Source organism: Lagopus muta, chromosome 3, assembly GCF_023343835.1.
Source record: "Lagopus muta isolate bLagMut1 chromosome 3, bLagMut1 primary, whole genome shotgun sequence".
Classification (NCBI taxonomy): Eukaryota; Metazoa; Chordata; class Aves; order Galliformes; family Phasianidae; genus Lagopus; species Lagopus muta.
In genome coordinates this window covers 85,696,593-85,712,295 of record NC_064435.1, presented here as the reverse complement: position 1 = coordinate 85,712,295, position 15,703 = coordinate 85,696,593, and the positions used below count along the sequence as shown (strand labels likewise).

Here is a 15,703-nt window from a genome sequence, read left to right as displayed (position 1 = left end):
CCTCTTCAGCTTTAAGTCGTCTCTCCCAGATAAAAGCTACGCTGTTTAGTCTCATCTGCAAGAGGCTCAGGTAATCTCTATAAACAATAATCCAACAATAATCCACCTCATGCAAAAGAACAAAACAAGGATGAAGCTATAAGCATGTATTAGTATGTACAGCCCTTTCAGGCAGTTCATTATTACCATCCCAGCTCTATAGCAGAATGTGGATTGCAGTGCTGCCGCACATCATGCAAATATGATGCTCTCTATATCACCTTCCAAACCTCTTCTTTTTGTCTTAAGCTGCCAAAAAGCTGTGTTGAAGCTGCCTCTTGAGATGGTAACAGCTCTCTGGTCAAACAGTGATGGTTAGTTCATGTCAGTCTAGTGACATGTTTCTCTAACGTCAGTTTTTTCTGAAGCACCTGAACATCTGTAATGCGAAAGACATCCTCCCATGAAACATTTTCCTATGAATCCTGGCATTTCACTACTTTGTGCTTCAATTATTATTGACTAATGAATGCAACAGGAGGATTTCAGAGGCTACCCAGTGGAATAAACAGCAGCCTTTATAAATGCAAAGAATCTAAATACGCAGGCTGATAAGAGCTGAGTATCTGTCAGTTTAAATGGCATCCAGCATGTGAACTTTTAATTGAAAAGCGTTGCGGCACCACGTATTCCATTTATTACTTTCCATTAACTTGCATGTGACCTATTTCTCTACCTCCTGACAGGTTCATCCTTCTGAGAACTTCACAGACAAAATGACATTTTTGTTTTCTGCCTGTTCAACTGTGATCTTAGTTTGAAAATTGTTTAGCATTCATTGGTAAAAGAAATAATGCCACAGGCATTAAACATTGCTTCATACTCCCCCTCCTCTTCTTTAATTTTCCTTCTATTTCTTAACCTGGCTTATCGTAAAGGCTGGAAAAAGTATTTGGTTGATCACTCTGCATTGTCTCCTTTTTGGCTGGTTGAAATGAGAGATTTCTTGCAGTCGTTTATGTGGCAAAAGAGAAGGCAAGAAACATTAGAACTGTTGTTAACCTTAGTCCTTAAGAGAAATAAAGACGTATGCTAAAGAAGTAATTAGTAGTTATGAACCACTGTAGTCACCAACATTCAAGTTCATACTTTTACCCACATAGTTTCTACCTTTTTTTGCCTATATGATTCCTATTTTCAAGGCATCAGAAATGTAATTTCAGTGGTTTTGGCTGTAAGTACAGATTTCTTATAACACTACGTTCTTGCTCACTTTCACCTTGCTGAAGTGAGTGACAATTCTGCTATGAATGTTGCTTGGTGGAAAGCCCTTCTGGTTTCAGATAACTAGAGGCTGAAACCTCCACTGTACCTTCAGTACCTAATACTAAAGAGTTTTAAGTGCCACTTTAAAATCTAATGGTATAATATTCACGTAACAGAGTTTTTATGATCCTTCTAGTTCTTGAGGCCACTGCTATCCAAGTGAAATTAGTAGAGACTACTAGTATCCAATGTGTGCCACCTGGATGGTGTCAGTGGGAACATCTATATTTCTACGAGGAAAGGGAGAAAAATAAATCATTTCCTCTCTCACCCATGTATGATTGTTTGATAAATAATCTTATTTGTCAAGACCTTGAAGTTGTTTTTCACTAGCAGAGGAAGCCACACAACTACATCATACTGTAACTAGCAGTGATTTAGTGAAATTAAGATATATTTCTATGTGTCCTTTGATAAGTAACATTTTACTCATTTGCCATCCAGTTGATGTTTCATTGCTACGAATGGTGGTAGATTAAGAATGTTTTAATTCATTTACCAAATCTGGATAGAGATTGAAATCAATACTGAATGCATTAAGACATGATTTTGAAGAAGTGAGGGCAAAATATTTTTAGGATGTTTATACTAGTTTACAGCAGTAACAAAGTAGATTGCATTCATGTCTGGAAGTTATTCTTCTATGAAAGAAGCCTAAAAACTTTGTAAAATACATTTTCATACTTGCAAAATGAAAATGATCATTTATGTTTTAGGAACATAGTATCTATTTACATGTTGGGGTGGGTACCTGAATATAAATGCTGGATTGACAAAGCAAAAAAATTGATTAGAGAACATACCTGATTATCATGAATTTATTCAACAAATTTTAGAGAAAATTTTAGTTTCCTCCCATTCAGTGAAACATTTTAATCTTCTACAGTGTGGAAAATAGCATATATGCTTTCAGCAGCATCCCTTCCACACAAATCTAAGTTTAGTGTAAATTGGCATTCAGATGCTCATTAAGAGGCAAGCTGGCTATTTACCTTTGGTCAGATAGTTCCCAAGAGCTGCCATGAGAATTAAAATTGCTATTTCAAATATTGGAGTGTGAACTCCAAGCCTCTGTGGGAAGGATTACCTGCATTCTCTGTAATCTTTCCATCTTCAGCCCAGATAGTCATCAATTTAAATTCCCATACTGAAGAAAACAGAAATTATTGTCACTCACTTACTGTTTAACTGCCTTTACCTTGGTCACAGAATCATAGAATCGTAGAATGGCTTGGGTTGTAAGGGTCCTCAAGAATCACCAATTTCCACATCCCATGCCACTGGCAAGGTTGTCAGTCACTAGATCAAGTACTAGATCAGATTGCCCAGGGCCCCATGCAAACAGTCCGTGAACATCTCCAGCAATGGAGCACCCACAGCCTCTCTGAGCAACATGTCCCAGCACCTCACCACTCTCACAGTAAAAAACTTCCACTTGACATCCAATCTAAATCTCCCTTTCTTTAGTTTAAAACCATTATCCCTTGTTGTATCTCTGTCTACTCATTTCCTTCATGATTATAAACTCCCTTTAAATATTGGAAGGCCACAAGGAGGTCTTCCCACAGCCTTCTCTTCTCCAGATCAAACAAACCCAGTTCCTTCAGCCTGTCTTCATAGGAGACGTGCTCCAGCCCTCTGATCACCTTCATGGTCCACCTCTGCACCCATTCCAACAGCTCCACATCTTTCCTGAATTGGGGCCCCAGATTTGAATGCTGTACACCAGATGGGTCCTCACGAGGGCAGAATAAATAGAGTGGAATAATCCCTTCCTTCTCCCTGCTGGCTACCCCTCTTCTGATGGAACCCAGGATACCATTGGCTGCAAGCACACACTGCTGGCTCGTGTTAAATTTTTCATCCACCAGAACTTGTAAGTCCTTCTCAGCAGGGCTACTACCAAGAAATCCTTCTCTCAGTTTTTATACATATCTGAGATTACCTCTTTTGTCTCCAGTCACTCAGTGTGGCAGATCTTGAAGTCAAATAATCATCTGCAATTTCATTTCCTCACCCTAATATCTTTGCTTGGATTAGCTGCAGTGTAACTTATTTCATTCTGAGTTGCAAAAGGAATCTGAATGGTACCATTTTGATTTACTGAGAACTTCCCTGTGTTACATCCAACTTTCAGAATTCTAGCCATTTCCCTAAGGGAAGTGGTCCTCAAGAGCCAAAACATACCTCAGAAATCCAGCAAATATGAGACAGGGCATGACTCTGTGCCCACGATAATGTTAATTTTCATTTCTTTTCCCCATACAATCTTGTTCTTATCCTCCTCTTCTATGAACCTTGCACATGGGAGATCATATTTGTGGAGACACTGTACTTCTTTATGTACTTCTGTGGGACTCCACAGGTTTTTAAGTAAATGAATCTCATTTTTGAGCTAATTTAGACACACTTGTTTAAAAACTCATTGATCATAGATCCTTACATTGTTGTTAATAATTCTAATGTATTTCTAGCAGAGCTCAGCAGCAGAGACACAATTTCTGCTGAGATTCCTGAAGGTGCAGGATTCTCCATGAAGAGCCTATGGTATTCAGCTCCACAGCTGTTCCTTGCACAGGATTGTGTTCTGTAGGAAGCAAGAATTAATTTGCCTGTGTGTATTTTAAGACATAGCTGTACATTTTTAGCACATGGATCAAAAGATACAGGGTAGGTATTCATTACAGCAGCTGTCCTCACAGCTCAGCTGAGTGTGGCTTCGATGAGGAAACTGTGATAAGAGAGAAATGCACTTAATTTGCTGAGGTTTTGATAGTAAAGGTAGTTCTAAAAGAACACAATAGGTGGTTGCTTAGAAGATGTTACTGTTAGTTTGGGCAGGAGAATATTCAATTTTAGACAGGAAAACTACTTCAATAGTTCTAAAATAAGACATTATATTAAGCTATGACATTTTGTTTAAATAACCAATGAATTCCCATTCCTATTGTTTAGGTATTTTGATTAAGATAAAAAATTTCATCTCCCACATCCTTCAGTTGACTTATAGTGTTGTATGCACTGACTTGAATGCATCTTTAAATATCAGATCTTTAGAAGAGCCTTAGAAATTCTATCTTTTTTTGATCTCTCTCACACATAACCCGCTTTAGTTACCATCTGTAGCAAATGCACCATGTCAACAACGTGCTCTTTTTCACCAGGTGCAGATAGCATTACTATTGATATTCATTCCTTTCTTAATTACGTCTTGCACTTCTGGTTATTCTGCCTCAAGTATTTTAAGTATTAATCACTTCACAGTCACTTGTGCTAAGCTGAACTTGGCTATCTACTTACCTCTCTGACATCAACAAACCAAAATGCACTGATTGCCTATTTGAAAGTAGACTGGTGCACTGTTTTTTCACTGCAAAGAAGGTTTGTTTTCCCAAATAACTCTCAACCTTCTGATAATTTGCTTTCCTTAGCTGTCTTTCACTGCATTATCTTGTCCAATAGACATGCAGCCAGCAATGTCCTTTATAAAATTACTCACAGTTAATTACTCAACTTTTATTAACCCTGTTCAGCCTTGTTTTTATCTTGTTAAGCTTATTTCGCATCTTCTTCCCTCTAACGTCACTCCTTCACTGACATTGCCTCTCTTTATACTCTTGTTCCTCAGCACATAGATTCTAAGTGGTTCAGGGGAAGCAGCAGAAAGATACTTTTTCGCAAGTTACTTATGGTTTTGCCACTTGCTGACAGCATTGAAACTATGAAGAGGATGAGTGATTTTATTGTACTGACTGCTTAACAGATGCAGTGCTGGAGAGAGGAGATCTAAGCATAGAAATGGAATGGCTGAAGACAAAGATGAAGAGAATTGAATTAAGTCTTCAAGTACGTGAGAGGCTGCTTTAGAAAGAAAAAAAGAATTATTTATTCACAGAATCACAGAATTACAGAATCACAGAATCACCCGGGTTGGAAGGGACCTCAAGGATCATGTAGTTCCAACCCCCCTGCCTAGCAGGGCCACCAAACATACACATTCAGATCAGGTTGCCCAGGACCCCGTCCAACCTGGCCTTAAACACGTCCAAGGACGGGGCATCCACAGCCTCCCTGGGCAGCCCGTTCCAGGGCCTAACCACTCTCCTTGTAAAGAACTTCCCCCTAACATCCAACCTAAATCTTCCCTCCTTCAACTTAAAACCATTTCCCCTAGTCCTGCTGTTGTCAGCCCTTTTGAAGAGTTTACTCCCCTCCTGGGTGTAGGTTCCCTTCAGGTATTGATAGGCTGCAATGAGGTCACCCCGCAGCCTTCTCTTCTCCAGGCTGAACAAGCCCAACTCCCTCAGCCTGTCCTCAGTCCAGGGTGAATAGGTAGAGAAATACCGGGATAAAGCTGCTGGAAGATTTCTTCTAAGTCCTAATGTGATGTTGGCATACATAACAAGAGAATTATCACCTGCTTTGTCCTGGCTGAGCCATTCTAGCCCCATTCTTTAGAGTCTGCAGGCTGTTTTTGTTAAATGCATTACTATAGTTACTTTTGGGTGTTTCTATTTTAAAAGCTCTTTGACCACTTAATTAAAACTATGGCCCTGTTTCATTAGCTGTCCTGTAAGTACAAAAATATTCCCTGACATAAAGTGGAAACTCAGAGAGCATTGAAAATCATTACCATTGATTTTTTTTTCTTTTTCTTAGCATTAGCACCTAAAGATGCCAGGCATAGTTTCAATTCCTCTGGGTAATGCAGAGTGTATGTACCTGGCCATTACAACTATCCAAGGTTATTACAGCTGAAAGCCCTTCTGCTGTTTATGGCAAAGCGCAAGGCTCTTCAGGTTCGCAAGCAACAACTGCTGATTGTTATGTGGAGCACTGTGGCTGCAATATCTGATGGTCCTTTCTTGGTCATTTTCTTTCAAAAAGATTTTAATTAGTTAAATTATCATTTTCTCTTTGTAAAATAAATAGATACGGATACAACACACCCATGCTGCACTCTTGCTGACTTACTCATGCTGACTCCACTCTTGCCACTCAAAGTGGAAGAGATGCAAATGTAAAAACTACACAAAGCCACTTATAATTTAAGTAGCTTCTTCAGATGCTTCTTACCATTTCTTGACATCTGTTTGGTTATACTTCAGCTGAGTGTTGAAGTCCCACTGTGAAAATTGTTTATCTTTTTTTAAAGAGAGAGAATTTAATCAAGATAGGTCTTTTATTGTGTTAAATAGGGAATTCCATTAAGTAGATGACTGAATGAGACTATTGAGTTCTTTGGCTAAGAAATTGAGTGAAGAGTAGTAATAAGCCATCACCGTTGAGATAATAAAACAAAATTGTCAGCATCATACATTCTGATTATATATCATATCTCATTTGAGTCTTACAATGTTGGAAAAAATGTTCTGGAGGTCCTGCAAGGCAGATGAGTAGTAAGAAACTCCCATAACATGAAGACAACAAATATACTCTGAAGCAGATGTTTCAGAGTAGATCCAGAAAACCCGAAGTTCAACAGGGATAGGATAAATTGTATTACATCTCCTTGCAATAACTAACAGGAAGAATTGGCTTAAACTCCCAGCCATGCAGTACAATGCATCTTCCAGCTTATGTATTAATAGTACTGATTTTGATTTCAGATGGTATTGTTATCCTTCTAAATGTTTGGTCAGTTTTTGCATCACAGTATTTTAAAGTGTAGCCGTAGTCTCTGCAGTTCAGTTGCATGTGGTGTGAAGAGTAATTCTGTAATATCTTTTTAGAAGTAGCCAGAAGAACTGATGGATACCTCTGCTGCTGCTGCTGTTAACACTGATGTGTCTTAACAAACAATTCTAGCTGCCATGAAAATCTCTCAGGCACAAACTCAGTTTTCTGGAGACAAGCGGCTCCATCCCCAGAACAGCCAGTAAGCCAGAGGCTACCATGGTTGCCTGAATTAACATTGAATGAAAACCTGGGTCTCTTATATCCCAGGTGAGTTCTATAATTGCTAGCAATCCATTTAGAAACCAGCAGCAGATGGTCCACGGTGCATTCTGTGTTCGTTGTGCTAGAGATTGTTTATGTTACTTGGCACTTGAGGAACTGGACTGGAGCAGGTGAATGCAGGCTTGCACCTTTGCTACAAGCCAGAGAACACAAGCTAAACATGAATTTTCTTTTTGTTAGGTGAGCACCTGAGCGTTCAAGATTTGTAGCATTTCTAAATATTTTACTCTGTTAAATTCTGCCTTCTTATCTCTGTCAGAACTATGAAATATAAATCAAGCGAGGAAAATAGAAGTGTTTTTCTTCTTGGGGAACAAAATTTAAGTTTTGAAATCAGTAAGTGCAATTGTTTTGCCCATCAGTGTGGGAAATATTTCAGTCTGCAACCTGTGTTACAAGCAGTTTTATGTGATGCATCTTTACCGTTGTCCATTCCTTTCCCTATTCCAATTTTTGTCTTTGTTTGTTTAAATAGCCTTTCCTTGTATTCAGATGGAGAGCCACCATTTTCCATTCCATCTGTCAGCAAACTTCACTTTCAGAGTTTGAGTCTGAGTTAACAGAGTTTCTTCCAAACTGTCAAATGGGTGAGTAGTTCAACTTCTCCCTCCCTGCCTCCTTCCCTTCCTCCCTCCCTCCCTCCATTGTGTGTTACGCTGCATTCAGCAGAACTGAAGTTCATTTGCCATCTTGCCATCTACCAGAAGGTTCAGGGCTCACCCATGCTCACTAAACCACATCCCTCATTGCCATATCTACCCTTTTCTTGAAAACTTCTAGGGAGGGTGACTCTACCGCTTCCCTGGGCAGAATGTTCCAGTACCTCACTGCTCTTCCAAGAAGAAATTTTGCCTAATATCCAACCTGAACCTCCCCTGGCATAGCTTAAGGCTGTTTCCTCTTGTCTTATTGCTGTAACCTGAGAGAACCGACCCCACCTCACCACAACCTCCTTTCAGGGAGTTGTAGGGAGCGATGAGGTTTCCTCTGAGGCTCTCCTCTGAAGTAAACGATCCCAGTTCCTTCAGCCATTCCTCTTAAGACTTGTGCTCCCCCCACAGCTTTGCTGCGCTTCTCTAGGCATGCTCCAGAGCATCTGTGTCTCTCTTGTATTGAGGGGCCCAAAACTGAGCGTAGTACTTGAGGTGCAGCCCCACCGGTGTCAAGTTATAGCTGGTTTTAAGATAGAAATGCTATTTGTTTTCAGCCTTGAGAGGCTAGTAAAAGTGTAAATGTGATCTTTTGAGTAGCTGAAATACAAAGTTGCTGTGCAGCTGAAGGGAAGGAATTGGTTCACATGGTTCACATTCCCTAGCCTGAGCTTTTTGGTTTTCAAGGTGCAACAGATGCCTAACACATTAAGCTTTACTGACCGGCTGCCTCCCTTTCATTTGGAAAAATATGACCCCACTCGTGAGTACTACCTCCTGAAGTTCCAGCACCAGTGATGAAATCCCTTTTGTTCTCTTAAAGGTCTTTTCTCAAAGGAATGTAAGACTCTATGCTAAAGCAGTTTCAGAAACCTTAGTTTTCTCTACCTTCTCTCTTATGCCTGAGTACTTTTATATGGAGTGTGAGATGGGTTGGGAAAAGCCATTTGAGCAATCAGAATAGGGGTAAAACTCGACTAAATGCTTTGGTCTGGTCCAAGCTGACAACAGATGCTCTAGCAACAGTCATAAATCTGATGCTATTGGCTGCCCTTTACTGGAATTATGTAGTTCATACCATCATTCCCTGTCACTGGAGAGTTCAGATGTATGCTTTATCATTTTGTAAAACATTAACATAAGCCTATTAAAATGCAAAAGCATCACATTAATATGGGGTAAATCACCTAGTTTGAAGTCTTTAAAGCAGGCTGTGAATTATCCAGTATCATGATAGATATAGCCAGCAAAACACAGCAAGCTTCTGATTAGCCCCAGGGTAAATTTCAAGAGGTCATTAAGATCAACATATTCCTTTAAATGTAGACCTTGTGTGAGAATATGTGAAAGAGGGAGGAAAAAAAGAAAAGGAAAGCCTAAGTCTTAGGGGAGGTGATGAAAGAGATCCCAGTCCTATTAGAGTGCAATAAAACGTGACCAATACCAGACTCAGTTAAAAAAGCCTGGAGGCAAAACCACCTCTTGTATTGTCCTGCTTACAGCAACAATTAGGAGAATTGAGTTTCCAATAGGAGATGCAAGCATGAATCCCTGATAACTGAGTGCCAGAGACTATTTGTCAAACACCAGGTAAACAAACAAATCTGGTTCCAGTGGAGATGTTTCAAACAAAATGGAAAGCAAACACAGTTTCAGAAATATCTAGTCATCACTAACTAATGCACACATCTGTTCAGTGTAGAGAAAGAACAAACAAAGAAGATATACCTGGGGTATTTGTATGCTCATTTAATTGGCTTCATTTTTTAATCACAGATAATCTCAGGCAGTGTCTTTCAGTGTCTGATTAGAAATGCTACCAACCTGGGTGAGCGTTAAGTCCTGTTAATCTGGCCAGGAGATGCATTACAATTAGTTTTATCTGCACACTGCCTGTTCTGTTTGCTCCTAGCACAGGAAGAAGTGCTGCACCCACCAACATGTTTAATTAGATATAGGACCTTCTTCCTTCCGCATGTGTAATCAACTTCTGCTATTAGGACTCCTCTGAGAGCTGGTAAATGAGTAGCATATATAATTTCTTCATTCACTCATCTGTATACTCCCTGTTTTGAACTGGGGCAGGCTTCCTGTCCAGCAAACTCTGTTCTCTGTGGATACTTCAGTGGTGTGCAGCAACCTTAAGGAACATAGGTAACCTATGGTAGTTCATGTGTGTAAAGGATGATGGTCAGGTTCTTGCCCATTGGAAAAGAGCATTATTTTAGAGAAACTTTTCTTTTTCACACTCTATTTTTTTTATTATCCTCATAAAAATGAGGATAGAGGCTGTGCATTAGGCATTACCAGACACAGTTCCATTGCAGAGTACTTAAACTCCCTGTAGGATGGTATCAAAGCATTACCCAGTTCAGTGCACAGAGGTGAGCTCCTCATCACAGCTGCTTTCCTGCCCCCCTCAGATAAAAGTGTACTCAGAGTGTATCAGTAAGTTGCAGCCTGACTTCAAAATTGCCAGGGGACTGAATGCATCTTACCTCTTTTAATACGTGACACAGATTTCCTACGGCAATTTTATGGTCCTGGTGACAGGTCAGGGTGAACAGAGTGTATATGTTGAAGAGAGCCTGCTTTTTGGTGGGTTCAGCCCACTGCTCTGGCACTTACTTTCCAAAAGAATTAAGGAAGACAGTGAACCAGCTGAACTACCAGGCAAATTTTGAGATATACCATTTTGAAATTGTTTTCCCATGAATACCCATTTCTTTATGTCTTCTGCTTCTTACTCGACTCACTTTCAGAGCTCTACAATATAACAGATTTCTCAAAACACCTCCTCCTCTAATGTGCTTGGACTCTTCCATTTTCTGCTTTAGCTCCAAATCTTACACAGGCACAAAATTCTCTGTGATGCCTTTTCCTTGCACAGTTGCTGTTTGCATTGGTTACAGTGATGGGAAACCTTTGAGAAGGTGGACCCAAAAGATTTTCTGATAGTTTCCAGCTGTGCTCCTGAGGCATCAGAACAACATAACTGGCTTTTTTTTACGGCATAAATTACAGAAGTGACATGAAAACAGACGAGTTTATTAAAACAGAGTGAATCACTGATGACATTTAAGTCTAATTAAGTCAGGGTATTCAGCTTAATGATTTTATTCCAGAGGAGGTAACTATTTTGGAATTCATAATGTTTAACACAGATCTCCTGGAATACAGTATTGTACCTACGGGTGCCATTATCAGGGTCTGTAATAGCAAATGCTTTCACTTAAAAGGTTGTGCCAAGTTAAATCATGGTGAAATTGATCTCAGCCGTTTGAAAATGTTATCCCAAAATGTTGTCACAGTTGGATAAACAGTTGGGCTGGAGGAAAGATGAAATACATTCACAATGGCAAGGTGAGTCTGTTTGTAGCCTGGAATAAGATGGGTAAAGCCAAAGGGTCATTGTCATCCTCAGCTGTGAAAGTACCCTGTAGCTTTGTGTTAAAAAAAAAACATAAATGAAGTATATTTCAGACTTAGCACCAATCAGGGAGAAAGCTGCTAGGTGCTGTCCCTCTCTCTGATGTAATCTATGCATTTCAAAAGACAGACTACAGTAAATCATTCACTAGTGCCCTGGCTGTCTTCTCTTGCTTCTCTACCGCACTGCAGCATTCCTGTCTCTATGCAGCCAAGACATGTTTGTAATTAGATCTGATTTGCAGACTTTGCCCACAGCTTAGCAGTTCAAGGATATTTTGTTGTGTAAACTAGATTCTGCTCCTCTGACTTAGCTGCTGTTATGTAGACAACCTTTCTGGAGATTAAACCTTAGATTCTGTCCTTCAACACTAATGGGACTGGCTGCTTGCTGCTGTGATGCTTGAATACAAAATGCTGTTTATTTCTTCAGCAGAGTGTATTGAGCTAACCCTATTATCACTGCTGACAAGCAATGCTCAGAGGGGCCAGTACATGCTAGTGTGCCATATCTGCGTCTCATGGGAATTCTAGAATTCATATCTCAATCCATATACTAGACAGACAGATTGCACATAGAGCTTTTTTCCCCTACCTCTTTCTTTGCAGTCACAGCAATACTGCTGCTTGGTAACAAGAGTTCCTGACCTGGTCCTCTGGGAGGGGAGGTATTTGGGAGTTTTGCTTTCAGCTTTTTTTGGATGGGCTTTGCTGATGGCACTAAACACAAAAGGGATCAGAACTATAAATTTTGGTGTTTGTTATGGTTTTTGTTGACTGAACAGAGCAACAAATACGTATATTGTGCCTACCACCAAAAGGCCCCCTTTGCAAGTCTTTGGCTTGCTGAGCTGCTTCCATGAGTCCTTTCAGCAAAGGAATAGCAGCCTGATATGAAAGCTTTGTAATTTGCTTTGTTTTTTCTCCTCAAGGCCTCTCTCTTTAGACCAAACACAGAGTGTAGGGTGACTGGGCATGTCTAGGTTCTGCAGTTCCAGCCATTCTGTGATTCTGTGATATGTTCTTGCATGGTCTTCTGACTGCAAGTTTTTCATCTTTCCTATTTTGACTTGAACAGTACCAGTGTCTATAGATTTGTAACAGAGCAATTGGCACAGGATTTCAAAAAATAAATGATGCACTCAGACCATTACAAATAGCATGTTCTTGCTTAGACAATAGTGACATTAGTGCACAATTAGTGCACTAAAACACAATTAGTGCACTAAAACAATACAGTGCAAACCTACAGCAAAAAAAAAAAAACAACAAACAAAGCAGATGAAACAATCCCACATGAGAATAAATAAATAATTACTAAAACCCAAAGCAACTTATCCCAAGATCCATTTCAGTACATCTGCAATATGTGAATGCAACTGCCACTTTTTTTTTTCTTTGTGAAGAGTTGTCATCTGTCTTGTCCTTGCTTCACTGTAAAATTGCACTGGATCTGCCAAATCATACATACAATATTAAACACCACAGGCAAACTTTATGGATTCGTGCAGAGCAAATGTTATGTAAACTGCTGAGATGATTCTCTCTGAGTCCTGGTTTGTTCCACTGAATAAATGTGCTGAGTTTGTTCCTCCAGCTAACTTTACCACTCACACTGTTCATTTGTTGTTTCAACCAGGAATTTGTGAACAACAGTCAATTTCTAAAGTCAGTAGGGCACATTTCTAAACGGACTTCACTCAAAATACTGAACATTTATTCAATTGCAATGCATAAAATTTACATATTCTATTGCCTGTAAATGCAGCTCCATTATTAGACTTTGTTCCACCAAGAGAAACATACAGTGAAGGGTCATTTTCTAGCTTAATAGTCCAGCAGGGGCACGACCCTGAGTGGTTAGTACAGAAATAGACAAACTTGTTTATACTGAGGACTGTGCTGGCCAGCTGCCAGAAATGCAAGTGCTACACTTCATTTATAGGGATATTTGCATAACCTTGTAATCTAAAATATGTTCTTCTGATATTATTGACTTAATGGCAAGAGGAAATGAATGTGTCGATTCCACTGCAATAAAAAGCTGTGCATGATTTGATTTTCCTTTCTTTTGAAGATACAGCATTTTGCATCTTGAAGATAGTGTGCTGTATCTTGAGAACTCCACATATTTTCCTTCATGTCTAGCAAGTTGGGTGTCTGAAATGCTTGTTGGTTCTATAGCTCTGAAGGGCAAAGGATAGCATCAGATAAAAAGGTGAGATCTGGCTGCTTCCTTTCATTTTAATGGAAGTCCTACCAAAGTACTCTCATTATCTAAAACAACAATGGAAAGAAAGCAGTCCCAATGCTTATCAGGATTTACGATGCTGCAGAAGCGAGACTGGCTGCCACGTTCAGACTCTCACATGGTGATAGAGGCTGTCTCTAATCGAGCCTGGAGCTCCAAGCAGGGCCTGGTCTGGGATCAGACCAAGGTTCTCAGGTTTTTAATTAACTGGAGGTTGGAAACGTTGAAGGCTGGAGGCTGCATGGCCTCTGTGAAGTGTGTTCTACTGCTTGACTGTACTCGTAGGGCAAAAACTTTATCTCTCTTCTTTCAGTTCATGCCTGTTGTCTCTTCTCTTACCACCATACACCACCCTGAAGAACTTGACTGCAACATCCTGATAACTCCTTTGTAGGCATTGACAGGCTGCTGTTTCATTCTCCCTGAAGCCAGCCCTTCTTCATTCTGAAGACCTAATCTCTTAGCCTCTCCTCATCAGGCAACTGTTCAAGATCTCAGACATCTTGGTGGCCTCTCACTGTATGTGCACCTTGTTATCGATGTCTTTCCTGTGCTAAGGGGCCTAAAATTGGACTCAGTATTTAGTTATAGCCTAAGGAGTGATGAGCAGAGGGAAGATCAGTCTTCCAAGTATGCCAGTCTACTGGACATGCTCCTTTTCATAAAACCCAGAGTGTTTTGGGAAGAAAAAAAGAAAAATCTTTATAAATTTTAAGGAAAGAGAGAAGTATTGCATGCTAAATCACCATTCTATAATAATGTTCTGGATCAACCACATGATCTGGGTAGAGAAAACTACTGTGTTGCTGGATGTTCTTTTTTGATTTATAGATTCCTTAAAGTTTCTTTCTGAAGGTAAGAACCTGTACAACAAATCTGAGCCTAAAGATTCGGGACTTGCTTCTGCAGATTTCTAAGAAATAATCTGTGTCTCCTAAGAGGTCTGGAAACCACAGACTAAACGAGATGAGATAATATTATAGTACTATTCTGGAGCACACGCTGTTCTCAGCCACTGCAGCATCTCATAAGTGCTGCCATATAGGTTACTTAAAGGAAGTATTTTGCATAATAAAATAAGGAAAGAATTCATGTAAAAGCATGGATTTTAATTTTATCTGATGCTGATACATATTTGCTGTTAGGAAGTGCTGACTCTTGTTAGTCTGCAAAACAGAAAGGAACAGATTAACCAAGCAACCTCTCAGCAAGGGTGCCAGAATGCACTATATTTATCCTTGGTAAATACAGCTTTGTAAATTGCCTTTGCTTTCACTATTTTCCTTAAAAAAAAAAAAAAAAAAAAAAAAAAAAAAGTCAGAATTGCACCAACTGCACTAAAGGAGGCCTACAATAAAGCTGGAGAGGGATACTTCATCAGTGTCAAGCTTTAAACTAGATAAAGGTAGATTTAGATTAGAAATTCTTTGCTCATAGGGTGGTGAAGTAGTGGTACATGCCTCCCAGAGAAGCTGTGGATGCCCCATCCCTGGAAGTATTCAAGACCAGGCTGGATGGGGCCTTTGGCAGCCTGAGCTGGTGAGTGGCAACACTGCTCATGGCAGGGGGTTGGAAATGGGTGATCCTTAAGGTCCCTTCCAACCCAAACCATTCTGGCATTTTGAGGCATTTCTCCCTTTACTGAAACCCAGAGTATGTTTCAACACTGGACATCTCCTTTACTAAAAAACTGAATGGAGTATAAGTACCTCTGACATTTTATAGTTAAAAATTTCCATGGTCAGCGGGCCTTGTTCTTTCAGTGGTCCATGTGCCTTTCCCCTCTCCTTGTCTGTTCTGCTGTACCTTCAAAGTTATTCTATTGTCCAAGCAGCTTCAAGTCTCCTCCTTACCACCTGCTTGTACTTTTGCTTTCACAGATGCTCAAGTTAATTCTTTTAGCTCTGTTTTGTACTTCTCTCCTTTGTACTTGAGTGAAATACACCCAACCATAGGTCACATTTTGCTTTTGCTTCATCCACCATCGAATGTCTTCAAAGAGCATTTCAGGATTCAGAGACTTTACGTACAATTTTTTGTCCTTTTCAGATCTTTCTTGAGCAGAAGTCCCACTGCTCCCACCGAGACTCTCTTTGAGACTTTCATT

At 39.9% G+C, this 15,703-nt stretch overlaps 1 protein-coding gene and 1 long non-coding RNA gene across 5 annotated transcripts in view; both read left to right on the top strand.

Annotated features, from left to right (window-relative positions):
• Window positions 1-15,703, top strand: part of LOC125691160 (uncharacterized) — a 125,415-nt gene that overhangs the window by 79,923 nt on the left and 29,789 nt on the right. The window lies entirely within an intron of this gene.
• LOC125691159 (uncharacterized) overlaps window positions 1-15,703 on the top strand; it is a 65,562-nt gene that overhangs the window by 47,621 nt on the left and 2,238 nt on the right. For 2 of the 4 annotated variants that reach the window (XR_007375939.1, XM_048940169.1), the window contains exon 4: window positions 7,742-7,853. Coding sequence is in view for 1 of the 4 variants with exons in the window: in XM_048940169.1 (XP_048796126.1) it covers window positions 7,742-7,853 (112 nt within the window). In the remaining 3 variants the exon portion in view is untranslated. Of the gene's footprint in view, window positions 1-7,313; window positions 7,447-7,741; window positions 7,854-15,703 lie in introns of those variants that run through there. The other 2 variants (XR_007375941.1, XR_007375940.1) reach the window with 2 other exon arrangements.